General features: G+C 51.3%; 2 protein-coding genes across 2 annotated transcripts; both read right to left on the bottom strand.

Moving 5' to 3' along the window:
• Positions 1 to 7,193: 7,193 nt before the first annotated feature.
• Positions 7,194 to 8,298, bottom strand: TNP2 (transition protein 2). Its single transcript, XM_012812097.1, has 2 exons — positions 7,857 to 8,298; positions 7,194 to 7,210 (listed from the first exon to the last, which is right to left on the bottom strand). Exons 1-2 carry the CDS (start codon positions 8,278 to 8,280, stop codon positions 7,194 to 7,196), a joined length of 441 nt encoding a protein of 146 aa, XP_012667551.1. The 5' UTR covers positions 8,281 to 8,298.
• A 3,983-nt stretch (positions 8,299 to 12,281) lies between these two features.
• Positions 12,282 to 12,602, bottom strand: PRM3 (protamine 3). The gene has a single exon (XM_003800915.1). It carries the CDS (start codon positions 12,600 to 12,602, stop codon positions 12,282 to 12,284), a length of 321 nt encoding a protein of 106 aa, XP_003800963.1.
• Positions 12,603 to 13,257: the final 655 nt, after the last annotated feature.

The following is a 13,257-nucleotide window of genomic DNA, read 5'->3' as shown; positions in this document are numbered from 1 at the left end:
CCTGGGGGACCACATACAAAGCCCACAGCAAAGTGCCAGGCCCAGAGTAAGTGCTCAGCACACGTGACTTTTTTTTTTTTTTTTTTGAGACAGAGTCTCACTTTATTACCCTCGGTAGAACACCGTGGCGTCACAGCACAGCTCACAGCAACCTCCCACTCCTGGGCTTAGGCGATTCTCCTGCCTCAGCCTCCTGAGCAGCTGGGACTACAGGCATCCGCCACAATGCCTGGCTATTTTTTTGTTGCAATTTGGCTGGGGCTGGGTTTGAACCTGCCACCTTCAGTATATGGGGCTGGCACCTTACCCACTGAGCCACAGGCACCGCCTAGTACATGTGACTTCTTATCACAGGGCAGATGAATCAGCTCTATTTCCACAACTTGCTAGACAACAGCCAGGGTGGGATAGTTGTCTACCACGGCTCTCCTGGTATCCTAGAAGTGAGGGGCCCAGTTAACAGCTAGGGAGTGTGAAGGTCATGGCCCATGGAGCTCAGTTTTTCAGTTTCTCTTTCCAGCTTTGGTGACATCCTGCTGGGAAAAGTAGACCCGGTCACGGTCACGGCATGTAATCCTGAAATTGCCCTCTGCCTCCGGCACTCCTCAGCCCTCTTTTTCCTGTATGCACGGGTGGGAAAGCTTCCTGTGATAGTCTGTGCCCCTGGGATCCCTGAGCTGTGGGGCTCATATTGTCAATTCTGTTATTCTCTGGTCTGGATTTAAATCTGTCACTTCCTAAGTGTATAACCTGGAGCAAATTTCTTAGCTTTTCTGTGCCTCAGTTTCCTTACTTAGAAGGGGTAGTGACATGTATTTCGCTTCTTCAGTATTTAAATTTTATTCAGCAGGTATTTATTGAGTGCCTACTGTGTGCCAGGCACTGGGGACTCAGGGGCTTTAAGCAGATGTAGAGGGGTCAATGAATTCACATACCAATTCAGATCCGGCTAAGTGCTGTGTAGGAAATAAACAGAATGGAGGGACCAAGTGTTTGTGGGGTGCGATAAGGCAGTTAGGAAAGCCTTTTGGAGGAAGTGACATTGGCAATGAGATCTTTCTAAAAGTGGGGTGAAGAGGACCCCAGGTAGAGAGAATAGCCAGTGCAAAGGCCTTGTGGTGAGGGTGACTGGCATGCATGCAGATCAGAAAGGAGAGGGCTGTAGTTGGTTTAGAGAGCAAGGAAATGAGTGTAGAGGCTTGCAGACATCTGAGCAATCAGGAGGAGGCTTGTTGGGCTGTGAGAAGGGTTTGGATTTTACTCTGAAAGGATGAGACAACCATCCAAGCGCAGGAGCCATCATAGAAAGACCTCTGGTAGCTGGCCTGTGGGACAACATTCAGCCACAGTAGCTACCTTAGTGGCTTTGGGACACACCTCCTGACTGTTCTTGACCCCTCAGATATCCCTACACCACCCCCTGAAATAGGAACAAAGATTATCTTAGGGAACATCTGGGACATTCAGATCTTGGAAAGAGAACTCACTGCCTGGGGAGTCCATACCCAAGTTCTGGGTCAGTCCTCACTCCCTGGGGGACCCTGGGAAACACCTCCATTTGCTGAGCCCCTGCTGCAGGCCAGGTGACCATCTTTGCTGTGTATTATTTTATTTCATCTCTCCTGTGTCCTGTGAATTGGAAATTGTGCGCTGCCATTTCTCTAGGAGGAACGTACGGCTTGAGCAGCGGATGGAACTTAATGAAGGTGTTTCAGGGTGCCCTTGGGCTTGGTGGAAACCATCCTGAAGGCCTCAGTCAGGAGAGGTTGCTTTGTTGTGTGGGGTGGAAGGTCTCTCCTAATCCTGAAAATATCATGTGTTTAGGTGGGGGAAAGGGTGCCCAGCTGGGGCATCAGGTCCAAGCTAGAGGTCTGGAAGACCAGGGAGCAATGACATGAGCCAGTGGACAGGCCAGTCCCGGGGAGACTTGACCAGAATGTTCCTTCAGGCTCTTTGTCTCCATGTAACAAGTAGCACCGGGTGGAGCCTGCAGGTTGGGGGAGGAGGTCATTCTTGACCGAATTTTAAAGGATAAGAGGAATCTCACCAAGGGAGGGGAAGAGAGAGTGGCTGGCATAGGAAGGCAAGAATTTGAGTTTGAGGAGCCGAGAAGCATGTAAGGGGCTGGGTAAGCAGGTCCCAGCCAAACCCTGATGGTTATGGGAAGGACTGGTCTGGGGAAGGCAGCAGGTTGGGCTGGCCTCTCCCTGCCCTGGGGTGCTGAGTCCCTCTGGGGAAGGTCTTCTGGGTCACCTTGCCCAGACAGCAAGCCCAGGGAGAGGCTGATGTTAGATTCAGCACGCCTGTACTGTCTCTTCTCAGATTCAACAAGGCTTTGCCGAGCAGCCACTGGATGTGTCACTGATGCTCATTCCTCTTTTTTTCTTTAACTTTTCATCTCCTTATTAAAATAATCAAAATATTTCCCCTCCCCCGGGGTAGTCCCGAGAATCAGCTTAGTCCTGGTCCTTCCAGGCCTTTTTCTATGCACTTACATGCATGCATTTTGACCCATAACAGTGGTGTTGCTTTGTGTAGGGCTTCCCTGCCTTTCTCCCTCTTGCCCTTTTCACCTGACAGAATACCCTGATGGTCGGCATAGATCATGTGTATAGATTAAGCCCATTTTTTCTTAAAAACTTCAGGACCGGTGGCATCCAGAGCTTAGTGGATAGGGCACCGGCCACATACACCGAAGCTAGCAGGTTTGAGGGCTGGCTTGGCCTAGGTCAGCTAGAACAACAATGACAATGGCAACAAAAAAAATAGTGAGGTGTTGTGGCAGGCGCCTGTAGTCCCAGCTACTTGGGAGGCTGAGGCAAGAGAATTGCTTAAGCCCAAGAGTAAGAGGTTGCTGTGAGCTGTAACACCACAGCACTCTACCCAGGGTGACAGCTTAAGACTCTGTCTCAAAAAAAACAAAAAAAAACTACTGCAGAACCTTCCTCAGGATGGCCATTTACCATTCCCTGTGGATGGACACAGAGGTTGTTTTTTGCTCTTGCAAACAAGGTAGCCCTGAGACTCCCCAAAAAGCCTTGTGCACATATGTAGAAAGTTGGTACATGCACTTTGGCTATTGGTAGACACTGCCCCGTGCCTGCCAGCAGGCCTGTGCACACTTACCCCTGGCAACAGCATTCAACAATGTGTTTCCCTGTCTCCTTGCCAGTCCTTATTATCAAGCTTTTCCATTATTTGCTTAGTTGATGGGTGCACAACTGGCATCTCATGGTTACTTTAATGCGTCATCTCCTCCCACTGCTTTAACAAATATTCACTGCGCTCCTAATGTGTGCCAGGCACTGTGCTGAGTATTAAATGCAGTGAAAAGAAACATGTCCCTTCAGTGATCTTCATAAAGCAAGGGACACACAATAGGCTCAGAGAGGTCATGAGACAGGCTGGAAGCCACCCTGCAAGAGGGTGTGGGAGCTGAGATTTGAATCTGGGCCTGTGTGGCTACAGAGTTAGAGATGTTTTTCCTCTTGAATCAGCCCTCAGATGAGGATCACAGCCCTCAACCTGTGTTTGCTCTCCTTCCTGGCTGATTTTCCTTCAACCCTTCAACCCAAGACCACTGGGCTTTTCTTTAGTGATCGCTTGGGCCTGCAGGAGTAGCAGCCCCACCCCCACCCCCCGCAGGTGACTGGGCAGACAGTCCTACCACAGGCCAGACCAGGCTTCAGTATTTCTCAGACCTCATTTCATCCCAATTGAACATTTAAATTAAATCTCTCCCTAGGAGAGTCAAGGAGGGTCACCTTCAGCATCCACATACCCTCTCAGTGGCTGGATTTTTTTTTGTTTGTTTTATTTTGAGACAGAGTTTCAAGCTGCTGCCCTGGGTAGAGTGCCATGGCGAAATAGCTCACAGCACCCTCAAACTCAGGTTCAAGCTATCCTCTTGCCTCAGTTTTTCTATTTTTAGTAGAGACTGGTGAGCTCAAGCAATCTACCCACCTTGGCCTCCCAGAGTGCTAGGATTGCAGGTGTGAGCCACTGCACCCAGCCTCAGTGGCTGAATTTATCATGTCTCCTCATTTCCTGGATTGGGGTTTGCAGCAGACCTGCCCATCTGCTGTCTCCCCACCTCCACACCCAGCCTAGCAAGTGAAAAGAATAAGTCTGTGGTCAGACACTTCCCTCTTGTCATCATATGTCTGACTAAGAGTGTAGTATGCACAGGTGAGTGTGCACCTGCACGTGTGTTTCAGTGTGTGGGGCCTGTGTGTGTGTGTGCATATATGTGTGTGTGTGTATTTGGTGTGCAGTATCTTTGTCTGAGTGGGTGTGAATGGCTTTCTTTTTTTTGAGACAGACTCTCACTTTGTCACCCTCAGTAGAGTGCTATGCTGTCACAGCTCACAGAAACCTCAAACTCTTGGGCTCAAGTTTCTCTTGCCTCAGCCTCTCAAGTAGCTGGGACTACACGTGCCCGCCATAACACCGGAAGGACAATTCTCAGGTAATAGGGTGGTCCATTGGTGAGTGAGGCTCAAAGTCCCTGACCACACTTCTGACAATCTGTCTATGATTCCTTTTCCACAATATGCTTCCCAGAGTGAAGAGCCTGGAATATTTCCTTACTGTGAGGGGAGGATAAAGGAACCCAAGGAAAGGACCAGGCCCTCTGCTGGGCACCTACAGGGGCATTATCTTTTTTGTTTTTTGTCTTTTTTTTTTTTTGAGACAGAGTCTTACTTTGCCACCCTTGGTATAGTGCCGTGGCATCATAGCTCACAGAAACCTCAAACTCTTGGGCTCAAGTGATTCTCTTGCCTCAGCCTCCCAAGTAGCTGGGACTATAGTTGCCTGCCACAATGCTGGGCTATTTTTCGAGACGGGGACTCCCTCTTGCTCAGGTTGGTCTCAAACTCCTGAGCTCAAGCAATTCATCCGCCTCTGCCTCCCAGAGTGCTAGGATTACAGGTGTGAGCCAGGCCCAGGGGCATTATCTTAATGGGACCCCTCAAGGGAGGCACTGTTAGCCTCCCAACTTACAGACTTGCTTGAGGTCACCCAGCTTAGATCCGAAAGAGGATCTTCCACTGAGTCATTCCTTCAAGCCACTGCCGGGCCTGGCTCAGCAGAACTCAAAAGTCCTGCAAATCTCAGGCTTCCTGAAGCTCCCCCCACCCCCACTGCAGACACTCCATCCCACCTCCCTTCTCTACCTGTTCATCCCATTCCTTCTTTTTTTTTTTTTTCTTTTGAGACAAAGTCTTACTTTGTCACCCTCTGTATATCATAGCTCACAGCTTTTTCTTTTTCAAAAAGAAACCCCAGCAGCCATGTATCTGGCGCAGATGCTGGGAGCCTGCTGAGACCCACAGTCAGGATCATGACCCCATCAGACCGGCAAGACAAGTATGTCCCAGAATAGGCATGGCTAGTCCAGCGTCTCCCAGCTGGGAGTGCGGGAGCCAGGGAAAACTTGAGTCTGACCCTAAAACCAAGGCTGATAGGGTTGGAGGTCAGAAAGTAATTTACCTGAGACTTTGACCATTCCCAAATCCTTTTATCTGGCAGCTAGTGCCCCCTCTCAAAAACCTGAGCACTTGACTGGGTGCCTGTGGCTCAAGTGGCTAAGGCGCCAGTCACATACACCTAAGGTGGCAGGTTTGAATTCAGCCCAGGCCCTCCAAAATAGCGATGATGGCTGCAACCGAAAAAGCTGGGTGTTGTGGTGGGCACCTGTAGTCCCAGCTGCTTGGGAGGCTGAGGCAGGAGACTCGCTTGAGCCCAGGAGTTGGAGGTTGCTGTGAGCTGTGAGCCATGACACTCTACCCGGGGGGACAGTTTGGGGCTCTGTCTAAAAAAAAAAAAAAAAAAAAAAAACCTGAGCACTCTATATGCTGAATGGAAAAGGTTCACTGAGTGCCTACTTGTGCCAAGCCCTGGGCCTAGATGCTTCTCACACACCATCTCATTGACCCCTCCCTGCCCCAGTAAGAGCACCCACACCCATTTTGTGGATGAGAAAACTGAGGTTTTCTCACAAGTAATGAGTGTCCACATTACTAATTCAATTGTAAGTTATGTGGGTTCAGGGACCTTTATCTGCCCTTCTGGACCACAGCTTAAAGCTGGTGCCCAGTAAGTGTTTGCTGCAGGAGGAATGGTGAAGGCAGGACACTGGGGATGATCTTGGGAGGAAGCTCCAATCCAGCTGTCTTGGAAGATCTCTAGTGGTACGCTGACACAGCATCTTACCCACCCCTCTGCCCCCTCCTGCCCCTGTTTCCATATGGCAGCCAGTGCCAGCTTTGAGGCACCATCAGCAGACCCTGTCATCCATCCAGTGAAGACCTTCACATGACTACTTCACACTGAGAATAATGTCCAAGCTCTTCCCAGTGGCCTGTAAACTCGTGTGGTCTGGCTCCCACCTCCTGCTTCACCACCTGCATGTCGCGTGCAGCTACTCCAGTCTTTGGAACACAAGCTCTTTCCCTAGAGCTTTTGTACATACTGCTCTGGAGGGACAGCACCTTCCCAAGTTGCCCCTTGCCCCATGTCGCCTCCCTCCACACCCTTGATACAACTTGTCTTAACCAGCAGGGCCTTTTGTGTCCTCTGTGTGTTCCCAGAGCCTAGCATAGCCCCTGAACAGACCTGGTCCTGTAGTAAAAAGTTTGTTGAAATGGCAGCTTTAAGGGACTCTTTTGCTGAAGGCTCAGAGAGGTTGAGCATCAGCCAGGATCCAGACGCAGGATGCTCTAGACTATAAAATGCACATCCCTAAGCTCTCTTCCTGCCTGTTTCCTGCCATGCTTTTGCGAGAGATACCCATGGATCTGTGGGCACCACATGGGAACACATAGGGCAAAGGAACAATGTTGCCCATCCACTTCCAAGGCTTCTTGGCATCACACCCCCATCCACGCCTGCTCCTGTGCTGGCAACACTCTTTATGCTTTCATAAGGTCCCATTACAGGCCTGTCCCTGCCCTCTAGGTGACCTCTTTTCACTGTGTTTTCCTTCCTAGCCAGGACTCCAAACATTATGTGACGTAGAAATCAAAATGCAAACTCGGATAGTTTTCCAGTGTACAAGCTTTAATCAATGTTGCATAGAAATCACCATAGTAACATGTTCCTGCAAAAAGATTGACTTTGTCCTAGTATTCCACGCAGGATGGCATCTCTCACTTGGAACACACAGGAACAAGCCAGGGAGTGCCGTCTCATCACTTGTGTCTCCGACCTAAGGGAAAGGAGTGAGAAAGGGACCTTTAACAGCTGGGCACTTCATGAAGTCACCAAACTCACCGTTAGGTCTAAGACTGCTCGTTCATGATGGAATAGGGCACTGGTAGAGCTTTCATCAAGGTCCTTTTGATGTGCTCCACCCATTCATTTCACTCTGTTCTACATTTCATTATTCAATTTGTATCCAGTTTGTACCAGTCATTCATCCAGTAAACCTACCAAACCTTTCATCATCCACCCATCTACCCATTCACTAAGCCAACCATTAACCAATCAAACCAACCATTCAGCCATCAAAACTCATATCCATTCAATTCATCCACCAACCATATCCTTCTAAGCAATCAAATCAGCCATCTACCCAACCACTGTATTGATCCAACCCCATTTACCCAGTCCATTATCCATTCGTCTACCTAACCAAACTTCTATTTCCCCCAACATCCGCCCACCTCATCCTTCCATCCTCCCAGTCAACCCATCCAATTTAAAGAACCAGTTCAAAGCATTGTATACATTAAACTAGTCTACCATTATTTCTCTTCCCCTCCCCTTCACCTCTGTCTATGATTCCTCTGTGACCTCAACCTCACAGTCCCAGGGCCAGCTGTCCTGCTCCCTTCCCCTCCTGCATGATGTACCTGGGCTCTGCCTCTTTGTTTTATATGCCTGCTGGATCCTCTTGCCTGGCTTCCTCTTCTTTGCCTTGCGTTCCAAAGTCTTCCTGTTCCGGGGGCAGCTGCTGCGATGGCTGGTGGGCTGCAAGGAAGAGTTGGAGTGTGCGGTCTGCTGGCACTGCTTTGGCGACAGGCTGGGGCTTGGGCTCCGGTGGCTGGATTGACTAGGGGCCCTGGATGGGCTGCGGAGCCTGGGTGGTCTGCACTGGCCAGTGGGGCTTTGGCTGGAGCTCCGGCTTGGGCTGCAGCTCTGATTCCGTCGGCAACTCTGGCTGCAGTTCTGGCAGTGAAGGCTGCAGTTGCACTGGCTGCAGGTGTGGCTTTGGGGCTGAGAGTTGCCATAGGGCTGGGCGTGGGTGACAGGAAGGTTCTGCATCTTGGTGTCCATGGGAGGCCACACTTGGAGGGGCAAATGCCTCCTCTTCCTCCTCTTCCAGCAAGCCCAGCTTTACAGAGGCCCTGGCAGCCCCTGTTTATATACTTGGGGTCGATTGTGATGGCACAGCCTATGGGGGTGTAAGAGATGCAGCCCAGCCAGAACAAACCCCTACCCTTGCTCCCAGGGCGGGGCAGCTTTCAGGGCAGTCCCATCTGTGGGTAAAGAGTAGGGATCCTTAGGTCTGAGTGAACTGAGTGAGTGGAATCCACATTCCAAATCTGCTCCTACCTCACAAACAGCCCTAAGCCTTTACCTTCTCAGGCCCTAATTTCCCTGTTTTTGTGGAATGGGGACAATAACTGTACCTCATGCGGACATTAGAAGAATTAAATGAGAAAATCTACGTCAAGTGGTTGGCTCGGGCCCAGCCCACAGGAAGAGCTCAGTAAATGTCATTCACAAGCACACGTTTTCTCCCTCCACCCGGGCCGCTTGGGTCATAGTAGTGCAGCCCTGATCCCAGTGAGGTGGGAGGGTGGCAGGTGGTCTTTAAGACAGACAATTAGTGTCAGATAGCTATGGGATAGGTAAGAAATTTGTCAGATGGCCCAGTGGATGAATGAATGATAAGAGTAACTAAGTGGACCTATGGGGGGTCCTGGGGCCTGCCTGGAAAGCCCACCTGCCCAGCAGGATTTAAAGTCAGGACATGTAGAGACAGATTCAAATCCCACTTTGCACTGATTTCCAGTCTTGGCTAGATCACTGCGGTTTTTAAGGCTTTTGTACGTGACAAAAGAGGTATCTGTCCTTCTTTCCTGGTATTCTTTTGTACGCCTGAGATGCCTGTGAAGCCACAGGAGGCCCCTGGAAATTCATCTTCCTCCTTTCAGTTCCTGCCTCCTGACTCTGCTTCCCTCCCTGCTAGTGGAGCTGCATTTGAATCACACTGCCCTATTCCGACAGCCCAGCACCTGGGGAGAAAGCCCATGCTGGTACTTGAGCACCAGGCCTGTGTGGCCTCCCTACTCCTGTGTTCTGTCCACCACCATCAGCCCCTCCCAGGTCTTGGCTGATGCCCTTAGGCTTAGCTCTCCCACTCTAAGCCTGCACTCCTCTCTTTTACCTCCCTGGAACTCGCTCTGTCCCTACCTCCCCTCCCAAGCAGGTCCTCTCACTTCTACTTTCCACACACAGCATTACCTCTGGTCATGAAGAATTGTTATCACCCACTTTGATCAAAGTTTATTCCTTAATAAATATGTCAGATCACTCACAATGAAAACCACCCTCATACTTCCCTACTTCCTATTTGTATGAGCTCTGGCCCCTCCCTTTCCAGGCAGCTTTGTCCTTGAGCCTCACAGTGACCCTGTAATGGACCATATGGAGGCTTCCTAAAATCTGTGTCCACATCTTAATCCCTGGAACCTGCCAGTGTGAGCTGATGTGGAAGAGAGTCTTTGCAGATGGCATTAAGCTAAGAATCTCAGAATGAGAGCATGCTGGTGTATGTCCTTGTAGGAGATAGAAGAGGTGACACATGGGAAGAGAGACCACATGCAGAGGGACGCAGAGATGAGGTCCACAGTCATAAAACAAGTGCGGCTGGGGCCTCTAGGAGCTGGAGGAGGCTGGAGGGACTCTCCTCTAAAGACCTGGAGGGAGCATAGCCCAGCTGATGCCTCCATCTCCAGAACCTTGAGAGAATAAACTTCTGTTCTTTTTTAACACCAAGTTTGTGGTACTTTGACGCAGCTATCCTAAGAAACTAATGCACCCTGTGAAGCAGGTATGATTATCACATTTATAAGGAGAGAACAGGCTCAGAGAGGTTGAGTAACCAGCCTGGAGTCCCACAGCTAGCCAGTGGCCAAGCCAGGATTTAAAACCAGGCGTGCCCCCCTTGTATGGGCACTGGGATCCACAGGGATTAGAGGGCATGGTGGCTCTAGTCTTTGTGGCCCTGTCTGTGCAGGGCTCAGCTGGTCTGGTTGTGGGGAGTGTGCCAGGTCACACTGTGAAGACGCTCTAGGCCTCTGGACACCCCCACATGGCCCCCATTCCTCCACTGCTGACTCCCCACTTTGCCATCTGTGAGCACACAGTGTGGCCACCATCGTCTGCTATGGCCTTTCCAGCCCTCCCAAAGAGAATTGCCCTGTCTGACAGCTCTGCTGTAGGTGGTGCCACACCCCTACGACTGTGACCTGTCCTCTTGGGGCTGTGTTTTGTTACCATCAGGCCCCTTGGGGGGTAGTACAGGGTCTAGCCTACAGCAGGGCTTCCACCTGTGTTTGCTGGGCATGTGGATGGCCAGGTGCACGTTTGGGCTTTTGCTTCTAGCAAAAAGATAAAGCTGGAGGCTAGTCGCAAAGGCTCACGCCTAGTATCCTAGCACCCTCGGAGACCAAAGTGGGTGGATTACTTGAGTTCAGGATTTTGAGACCAGTCTGAGCAAGAGCAAGACCCCATCTCTACTAAAAATAGAAAAAACTAGCTGGGCACTGTGGTGGGCACTGTAATCCCAGCTACTTGGAGACTGAGGCAGAAGGATCACTTGAGCCCAGGATTTTCAGGTTGCTATGAGCCAGGATGCCACAGCATTCTAGCCTAGGGAAAAGAGTGAGACTCGAGACAAAGCTGGCCCACTGAGTCACTCATGACAGGGACCAAAGGGGCCAAGGGGCGTTTCGAGCCAGTGGAAGCCTCCCCCTTGCCTACTACTGCCCTCTGCCATCTGCAGGCCCAGCTGTGATCTTACCTTCAAGTAGCCCAAGACCCCACTCCTCCTCAAACAGAACCCCTAGGGAAATTGAGGGCCAGCTGGAAATGCTGCCTTCCCTTCCCCATCCCCACCACCCTGACAGGAGCCTTCTCAGGCCCAATGTGGATATCTGGAGCACTGCAAGGAAGCAGGACCGAGATTGTGTTGTTTCTTTTTATTTTTTCCTTTAACTTATTTTTAACTTTTAAATTTTTAACCAGGGATGTAGATTCAAGTTGCCCTATAAGTGCGTGCTCTTCCTTTGTCATTTCTTCTGGAGAGGGGATGAGAGACCCAGGGGCCTGTGGGCAGCAGACACATCCCCAGGTGCCTCCAAAAGGCGCACTGAGCTGGGCTCTGCACCTGCTTCCAGCAGCCGCTCCACACTCCCACTTCCTGTTGCTTTCATAGGGGCATTGTCTCTGCTCCTGGAGCTGGACCCCTTGAAGAAGGCAGGGGTAGCTTCCAGGCAGGGCACAGTCAGTCACAAAGAGTGTGGGGTGGCAACAGAAGAGTCAGTGATGAGAAAGGACTGGGCCTGCCCACAGTCCCACCTGCTATGGCTCAGTACATCCTAGTGTCAGGCCCTGTCTCTCCCCGCCCCCCAACACTTTAGTTGAGTCTGTGACCCACTGGAGACTGTGGGCCGAAGACAGCCCCGCAGCCCAGCAGAGAGCCTATCTTTCTGAGATAGGAGGGGAGTGAGGGGCTGTGAAGGTGGGAGGCACGGTGACTTGCTAAAGGTCACATACCTAGGTCGAACCCAGGTCTACTGAACTTCCAAGCTAGTGCTGTTAAGACTAGTTAGAGCAGCAAGATGGGGGAGGAGGGGTCTGTGCGAAAGAAGATTCCCAGATTCCCCTGTCCTTGTGGGTGCTCTGTGCCTTGTCTGCTCAGGCTTGGCAAGGAATCCCCCCTGCCCTGGAGATGGGACTGGGGAAGATGATTTCTGGTCCAGGCCACCACATTTTCTACACCTAAACGGAGAACCTCCAGCTGGGTATCAGGAACAAGGTCACCAACCCCTGCTCTTCAGCTTCCCTTGGCAGCTGGTTGCCCTCCCAGCCCACCCCACACACCCGCACACCCCCACGTGCCCCCAGGCACTCACATATACACAGGCACACAGTACCAGAAGGCATGGGGTTAGGGGAAACCAGAGACGAGGAGCCTCCTTGGAGACTTTTATTGACTCTTTTCTGTAAGTTCTCACTGGACACCCCTTCCCAGGCCGTCATTGGGGTCAGGAGTGTGTCTTCTTGGGTTCGGGGCTCTGCTGGGCTGCGGGGCTATCTTCGGCCTCCTCTTCCTGTTGCTCAGACTCCATCAGCAGTAGCTTGCCCTGCACTGGGAGCTCCTCTTCCTCCTCTTCCTCTTCCTCCTCTTCCTCCTCCTCCTCCTCCTCGTCTTCCTCGCCCTCTGACGACAGGGAGAAGTTATCCTGACTCACACAGGCCACAAGCTTCTTCATGGAGGATTCGTGGCTTTTGCCATGGCCGGTGCCGTGGCCTGTGCCATGGCCTGTGCTGTGGCCCGTGCTGAGCTTGGCACAGCGGGAACCCATCATCCACTTTGCCTGTCTCTCTGGGATAGGAGGGGAGGCAGCTGGGGGGAGTGAGGGGCTGTGAGGGCGGGAGGCAGGGCGCTGACATCACAAAGGCCCCTGGAGCTCACCCACACTCAGGGACCTGACCCACCAGCCACAGGGCAGGGCAGAAAAGCCAAATGCCAGGCTGGCTGGAGGGCTGCCTCCATCTGCCTTGTTTGCCTTGGCTAAAGTCCACTTTTAGCTGGGAAGAGAGTTGGGGATGGAATTCTGAAAGCACAGACTCCTCCCATCCCAGAAATACCCAGCTAAGGAGAGTAGTTGACAGTTTGCAAAGATAGGGTCAGAACAGCAGCTGCTTGTGGGTGGGGGTACCAGGGAGCTTTCTGAGGGTGCTGGGAATGTCAGGTTTCTTGACCTGCGAACAATTGGTAATAAATAATTCATTGAGCTACATTCTTAAGATCTGTGTAGTCTATATGAGCTATATCTCCATAAAACTAAGGAACTCTTGTAACTCCTTTGGGGGCCTGAAAGTATAATCCTCTGAAATCTCTCCTTGGAAGGCTCCTAAGAACTGTGGGGTCACAGGTCTCTGCTGAAGACATTTGGAACTGCCTCTTTGCAAGTTTGCACCTGCCTGTACGGCACAATTTTAGCTTGTGGGTGGGGG

This window comes from Otolemur garnettii, unplaced genomic scaffold (genome assembly GCF_000181295.1).
Source record: "Otolemur garnettii isolate 467f Iridium unplaced genomic scaffold, OtoGar3 scaffold00189, whole genome shotgun sequence".
In the NCBI taxonomy this organism is placed as follows: Eukaryota; Metazoa; Chordata; class Mammalia; order Primates; family Galagidae; genus Otolemur; species Otolemur garnettii.
Note: the sequence above shows the minus strand (reverse complement) of the source record. Positions and strands in the feature narration are given on the sequence as shown.

What these genes read in the sequence shown, in the direction of transcription:
- TNP2 (XM_012812097.1), bottom strand. Translation starts at nt 8,280, where the DNA reads ATGGACACCAAGATGCAGAACCTTCCTGTCACCCACGCCCAGCCCTAT.
- PRM3 (XM_003800915.1), bottom strand. Translation starts at nt 12,602, where the DNA reads ATGGGTTCCCGCTGTGCCAAGCTCAGCACGGGCCACAGCACAGGCCAT.